The following is a 7858-nucleotide window of genomic DNA, read 5'->3' on the forward strand; positions in this document are numbered from 1 at the left end:
CCACGCTGTCGTAAACTAAACTGTACTCATCTCAGGAACGTGTTTGCGGTGCGTGGCGGCTCTCTGTCTCAAGGCAAGTTCACACCACGAATGATATTAACGTCCGCATCAACGGACAATAACGTTGTGTTTATTATACGCGCGTGCTGCAGTTATGACAACTGCAGATTTAAATATTGGCGCTCTTTAATGTTGGGTGGATTCTGATTGCCCTGTTGAAAAAACCAGCATATGCTGGTTAGGTATGTTTTGATGCTGGTTTAAGCTGGTCCTTTGCTGGTTTATGCTGGTCCTTTGCAAAGGACCATCTTAAACCAGCATCCCAGTGTCAAAACATACCTAACCAGCATATGCTGGCTTTTTCAACAGGGAGGCTGTTAATATTTTGTTCTGCTGGGAAAAAAAATCGCTCCTGTTAAAAATTTAACATGACACTACTCTAAATAAGGTATGTAGTTTTACAGAACTGTTAAAAGGTGAACCTTGAATGCAGTGTAAGTTGCTTTGGATAAAGGTAAATGTAAATTTAATGTAAATGGTGACCCTGGACCACAAAACCAGTCATAGATTATTTATACATAATAGAGATTTATGCATCATCTGAAAGCTGAATAAACAAGCTTTCAATTGATGTAGGGTTTGTTATGATAGGACAATATTTGGCCGAGATACAACTAGCCTATTTGAAAATCTGGAATCTGAGGGTGCAAAAAATAAAATAATAATAATTTTTTTTTAAAATATTGAGAAAATTGCATTTAAAGTTGTCCAAATGAAGTTCCTAGCAATGCATTACACTTATCAAAAATCAAGTTTTGATATATTTACGGTAGGAAATTTACAAAATATCTTCATGGAATATGATCTTTACTTAATATCCTAATGATTTTTGGCATAAAAGAAAATTCGATAATTTTGACCCGTACAATGTATTGTCGGCTATTGCTACAAATACGCCCATGCTACTTAAGACTGGTTTTGTGATCCAGGGTCACAATAGTGTTATTATAAAATTAGAATGCTTATTAAATACGTTATAGTTGCAGTTATTGTCCTTGTTGTGAACAGGCCTTTATGGCGCTAATAGCCTACATGACTTTGCCTAAAGGAAACATTTCGTTGCTTGCATCAGTTAGGAACACAAACGGACGTAAGGTGTGTGCTAATCAGGGGCATGTTGAGTCAGTGTTTGTGTATATTTTCCACACGTATCGAAGTAAATTCTACAGCTAATATGCAAATTCTATCAGTACTTCAGGCAACCTTACTGGTATGTGGACATGTACATCTTTTAAAATCATCTCTGGTGTGGCCCTATTCATTTCTTCCATTCGCATTCCAATAGCTGTCTGGATCATCCAGGTGGTTTTGAGAGGGGTTGTCATGTTATTTTTGGAGAACTGTGGTTTCCCATGCACACTTTAGTGAACACTGAGTGAATTTCAAAATGTGGAATTTCAAAATTTTTACATAAATCTGAAAGTATTACTTGTGTCATTTACTGTAAAGCTTAAAGGCACAATATGTAATTTTCGCCGCTAGAGGGCGCATATTCAAAATAAACAGAGACAAAGGCGCAGTTTGATGATGCTGTGATGTTCATGGATGAGCTGATGATTTATTAACGTAGTAGAATGAAGCAGGGTGAGGCTGAAAGCCGTCGAAGCGAAACGAGGCGCTGAACGAGCGCAACACACGGCTCGAAAGCAGCGGATCTTTTATTATGCCACAGTCGACCGCTTCCGCTGCTTCCGGTCGTGCGTATGTGGGGTAAAGCAGCGCTGTTTTATCACACTAGATACATTTGAAAGTTCTGTTATAATGCTACTCTGTGCGGTCGTCACCGGTCTAATAAAACGCACAACATATTAAAGCGTCTTTGGTGTTTCCATGTTTTCTACAAAACAAAACCGGAAATCGAGGGGTTATGACGTGATTGGCAGTGCGACACAATGACACTATGGACACGGTGCGTGTCACTAGTTAAAATTGCTTATTTCTCTGGATTTCAACATTCTTCGAAACATTTGGGATAATGTAAATACACAAGTCAGCAAAATATATAACACTGTTCTAGTGGTTTTTGAAAATTTTAATAAAATAATCTTACATATTGTGCCTTCAACCCAAATCTTTTGGCAAGAGAATATTCTTATTTTTGTGTATATTGTGTAATAATCTATGTATTATTTATCAAATTTTGATGTGTTTGAAATGAAAACACCTAATGCTCTTTGAAGTACTTAAGCATGCTGTGTTGAAGAAGTCTGTATGTTGTCTCCCTCTTGTGTTCAATGAATGTTGTTGACTTCGAATCTTCAAGAAACCTTGCATTATCAGTATTAATCAATGCTTTATTTATTTCCTTTACAAACTTTTGACAATGTATACACATCAAATATTTCCCTGAAAACCGTTTCAAAAGTGCATGTTTAAAATATAAAAAATTCCCTTTATATGAAAATATACTTTTTAACTTTTAAATTATAGCATTTATATTACTTGTACATTCTCGTAGAAAACAACAACAGAAGGCAGTTTGCATTTGAGTATTTTACAGTTCTGATTGCTTTCCTTTGCCTTCGGCTCAAATGTTGTACAGAAATGCATTCAAGTGATGTTTTTTTTTAATGGTTTTTATGTTTTTGTTGCACAGCTGCTCACTTTTACAGTCCTTTCTGCATTTGTCCATCAGCATTGAAACTCACACCTGCTGACTTCTGCTCCGCAAAGAGTGAAACGCCACTGAAGCCACTACGATGGTGTGTTTGAGGCGGTGCAGTTCCTGTGGCGAGGGTGAAACTCACCTGCCCACCGCGGCTTAACCGCTCGATGCGGATAAACAAGAAGTGGTGGAGCTGAGGCGTGTTTTCTTGCCGTTCTTGGGTTCGGGCTGAGGGCTGGTGCTCAGGTTTCGCACCTTGCTGAAGCTGTTGCGCAGACTGCTATGTCGACTCCCGGAGGTGCTGGAAGTCTCATTGGACATGAAGGTCTTGGGGTCGCACAGTCCCGCCTTCAGACAGCAGCAGCACAGGAGCGTCGCGATGGCTTTGCGCAACTCCAGGCTGCCAAATGAGTAAATGAGCGGGTTCATGGCCGAGTTGAGCACGGCCATGGCGATGACCCATTCAGGATTGAAGAGCGTGCTGCAATTACGAGAGTAGCAGAAGAAGTCCACCAACAGGAGGATGAACAAAGGACCCCAGCACACCATGAAGACTCCAACGATGGAGATGACGGCCTTCAGGAGGCGCAGCGAACGCTTGCGGCTGCGCACGGATATGGTCTCGGTGCTACTGCGGACGTGACAGTAGATGGCGAAATAGAGAGCGCCGATTGTGAGCAGGATTATGAAGAAGATGACCAGGGCGAACAAGATGTAGCTCTTGGAGTAGAGCGGCAGCAGCGTGGAGCAACTTCTCAGGTCGCAAACGCAGTTCCAGCCCATCAGCGGAAGGAATCCGATTATGAGCGCTGTTACCCAGCAGAGCAGCATTATTATGTAGATTCGGTAAGTCTTTGTGGCGGTTTTCTGGTGGACGGGCTTCATCATAGTGGCGTAGCGCTCCACTGCGATCAAGAGCAGGCTGAATATGGACGCCGCCAAGGCTACAAACAAAAGTCCTTCGCGGATTAACCACAGAACTGGGCTTAGCCTGAAGGTGCGGTCGCCGGACATGCAGATGTTGACCACATAGGCGGATCCCGTCAGCAAGTCGCTCAGCGCGATGTTGGCGATGCAGATGAATATCCAGCGATGGCGCAAACGGATGCCGAACAGCACGGCCAGCAGCACCATGAGGTTCTCCAGGATGATGAAGATGCTGAAGCACAGGAACAGGATGGTGATGGCGTTCACGCCCTTCTTCGAGGGTTTGCGGTGTTGGAGGCGTCCGGTGAAGTTGTAATGCTCCAGGATGAGACTGCTGATGGTGCTGTTGTAGATGTCGGGACAGGAAGAGGCGGAGCTGAAAGAACGCAGGAACTCCATGGTGTGAGAAGCTGGAACGTGGAGTTGAATCTCACTGGGGTCGATTTGGTCTTCGATGCAATCCGACTCCAGGCAATCAGACTCCGGCTTCTCAGGAATATCCGTGACCTCTTTCGGAGTGACCTGATGGAAAACAGTTGATTTGACAAAGTCAATCCATTATTGGTGGGTTCTGAACTGAATAAAAATCAAAGATTTAAAATTTGCCATACACTCTTCAAAATAAAGGTTCCAAAAAGGAGTTTTCACAACAAAGTCATAGAGGAACCATTTTGGTTCCCCAAAGAACCTTTTAGTGAACAGTTCTTTAAAAAAATGTTCTCAGTGTAAAGAACATTAAAAAAAATTCTAAAGAATCTTTTTTCCACTTTAAAGACAAAGGAAAGATTCCATGAATGTTGAAGGTTCTTCATGGAACCATCGATGCCAATAAAGAAGCAATGCAATAAACCAATAAAGAACCTATTTTTAGGAGTGTATGCCAAATGAGGGTCATCATGTTTGTTAAAGTCATCGTCCCAAAGGTGATGGCAGTTAAATGTTCATTTTTACTAAGCTACCCTGCTATCATGTGGTTGTAAAAAATAATCTTGCTTTAAAATTGATTTCACATCACAGGGACCGTCCCGCTGGCACCAAGTGTCTTGCTCAAGTGCACAATGGAGTCATCTCAGTAGTTGCTATTAGTGGTGCCCATTTCGGTTACCAGATTTTTAACCACTAGATTACACCACCGCCTACAAACTACAGAATAATGACAAGAATAGTAAAGAATTATTCAAATTTCTTATATATATATTTGTTTTGTTTTGTTTTGTTTTAAAAACAATATTTTAGAAGTGAACGCATCATGAGTTTGACCTAATTTAGTCTCCGCATGTGTAAAGTACATTTAAATATCTCTAGTTTCACTACTGCACTTGTGGTTAAGAGGGTTTAAAGAGCCAACACGTGACCATGCAAAACGTAGTAAATGCAATAAATCAATCAATATTTAAATACAAACTTATAGGATAATTTTAAAAGTTAATATTTAAGCTAAATAATGAAAATTTACATTTTTTTTCAAATGACTACTAAATAGATCATAATAAACTTAATATGTATATTTCTATGTTTAAATCTATATAAAAATAGAAATCATATCAATCATATTTTTTTAAATAAAAGCCAATGACATTTTGCTGGTGCGTCTTAACTCACCTCTTATTAGTGATGCTGGTGTAACTGGTATTGAGCCATGCTCTGATGCAGAAAGCTCGAGCGCTGGCTCTCTGAACGATTATATACCCTGCAGTAACAAGGAAGGAAGCCTTCTTGCAGATATTCGACACACCCAATGGAGAAAGCAAAAATTCTCAGTTTCTACACTTTCTAAAATGCACAGTTGTGACATCTTCCCAGAAAGTGTACAAATCATGGATTGCCGTGAGAAAAATCATGTTGCATTGCATGCATTTAGATTGGGTAATGAACATAGTACATATTGGGGAAGATCTGTCACCTGTGTGAATGCTGTTTGCAAAAACATTATAATAAAAATAAAATAAAACCAATCAAATGTAATTAAAATACAACACTTAAAAAAAAAATCGTAAAATACAAACTATATTCAATGCATGTAAATAAAATTGTAAAATTATTATAGCTTCAATTTATTAAACGATTTACAGTTTTATATGTGCAACTAATATATTTTACACCGCAATAAATGGACAATAAAGATTTAATACTACTACAGGAAGTCATTGTGCCAGTTTCTAGCCAGCACGTGTCGCAGCAGTGACAACATTTCTCAAGACCCTTTAAATACAACTGATGCTACACGAAAATTCTTACAACAGCTTTGAAGTTGCTATAACTGATATTTCTCAGAAGCCAGTCAGCAAACAGGAAGACCCGATGACCTAGTAAAGTGGCCTCCTCCCTTACTGTTTTCAGTTCACCTCATCCAGCTGGGTGGAAACACACACACACACACACACACACACAGACACACACACACACACACACACACACATGAGTTTGTTTCACTATATTAGTGAAGACATCGCACAGACTTTCTATAACCTAACCCAACACCCAAACCTTCTCCTCACAGAAACGTGCAAAACACAATATTGAAAGAAAAACGATTTGTAAGACTTTTTTAACTAGTAAGGACCAGTAAAATGTCCTCACTAGTGGGTTGTCAGATTATTTCACTATGTAAGTGAGGGCATTTGGCCCTCACAACTAGTTAAACAAACACACACACATGTTGTGTTTCCATGTTTTATGGGGACATTCCATAGGCGTAATGGTTTTTATACTGTACAAACTGTATGTGCTATTGCCCTACACCAACCCTACCCCTTACAGGAAACTTTGTGCATTTTTACTTTCTCAAAAAAACTCATTCTGTATGATTTATAAGCTTGTTTCCTCATGGGGACCTCAAAAATGTCCCCACAAGGTCAAAATGTACTAGTATTACTATCCTTGTGGGGACATTTGGTCCCCATAACGTGATAAATACCAGGTACACACACACACACACACACACACACTCATCTGCATGTCTGTTTAATATGCATTACATTTTCAATCAATAGATTTTTTTCCAGCATTGACAAAGAAATGCTTGGAGATCATATTGCATGTGCAATGATTCATTAAATTGTTAATTTCACCTGTAAACCTTATTAAGGTAGAAAGCATTCAGGTTTTTTTGCAATTACTTGTGGCCGATCAAGGGTGAAAACGATCTGCTTTGGTCCCTTTTTGTCTATGCATCAGTTCTTCGCTCTCATCCAAAATGGTTTAAAATAAACCAGAGTGGAATTACCAAGTTTCTTTTCCTAATTTTTGTTTTGTTTTATACCACTTTGTAAAAGTTGGGCTAAGATAAAGGAGGGGGCCCTTCTGAAACTACCACATCCTGTAAGAAGCAACACCCTTCACAGTTACCAACACCCTGTCGGCACTTGTGCGCAACGAAAATAATAACAAAAAAAAAAGTGTTATCAGTGAAAGCCACAAAAAAAGCAAAACTGTGTCACTATTAAACTTGATCACGTAAGCACTAACTGAACCTGCGTGACAAATGAGTTGTTTACAGTTTGGGGAAAGATTCAGCCTTGTTGAAAAAAACTGCACACCACACAAAAACGCCTTTTATGGGTGTTTTAATCTTTATGCATGAATCCAGTCTTCAGATTTGACTTTCTGTAACAAATACATAAACATTTGGATGTACTTGAGTGAATCTACGCTTCTCATGATCGTAAAAACCTTCTGAACTGAAGATGTTTGAATTTGAACAAAACGCCTAAATGCATGAGTTCCTCCTTGGGTTGTGTTTTAAAATCATCCCAGGATGCACATCATGACATTGGCTGATAAATGAGTGAGCAGCGCTGGAATCTAGACAAAGAAACTTAAATATAAGAGTTTTAATTTACATCGCATCATTCCCATAGCTCAATTTGTTATTTTAGAGTTTTCGAGATTGTGCTGTTAAATTAAAATGTGCAAAATACACTAATAAAGAGCGAGAAGATGTGGAGAAGTTTCTTAAAAATGTAGGCCATTCTTCTTCATAGCCGACATCTTCGAACATTTACGTTAGGTGGGGCATACACTGTGCGATTTCCGTGCGATTTCATCAAAGTACCAACTCGCACTGTAAGAGCAGATCGCATGCGACGTAAAGTCAAAGCTCACTTATGCCGAGTTCACACTGCACGATTTTCAAACTCGTTGGATCGCCGTTGTTTTCACACTGCGTGACTATCTGGGGTAGCATTCAGTTGCTGCTGTGTTCACACTGCACGATGGATCGGCGACAGGGGGTTTCACACTGCATGACTTCACAATAGGAAGAAT

At 39.5% G+C, this 7858-nt stretch overlaps 1 protein-coding gene across 1 annotated transcript; it reads right to left on the minus strand.

Moving 5' to 3' along the window:
* Positions 1 to 2410: 2410 nt before the first annotated feature.
* On the minus strand, positions 2411 to 5252 carry LOC107727551 (sphingosine 1-phosphate receptor 4-like). Its single transcript, XM_016537441.1, has 2 exons — positions 5195 to 5252; positions 2411 to 4114 (listed from the first exon to the last, which is right to left on the minus strand). Exon 2 carries the CDS (start codon positions 3989 to 3991, stop codon positions 2822 to 2824), a length of 1170 nt encoding a protein of 389 aa, XP_016392927.1. The 5' UTR covers positions 3992 to 4114; positions 5195 to 5252; the 3' UTR covers positions 2411 to 2821.
* Positions 5253 to 7858: the final 2606 nt, after the last annotated feature.

This window comes from Sinocyclocheilus rhinocerous, unplaced genomic scaffold (genome assembly GCF_001515625.1).
Source record: "Sinocyclocheilus rhinocerous isolate Xijiao unplaced genomic scaffold, SAMN03320098_v1.1 scaffold1058, whole genome shotgun sequence".
Taxonomy (NCBI): Eukaryota; Metazoa; Chordata; class Actinopteri; order Cypriniformes; family Cyprinidae; genus Sinocyclocheilus; species Sinocyclocheilus rhinocerous.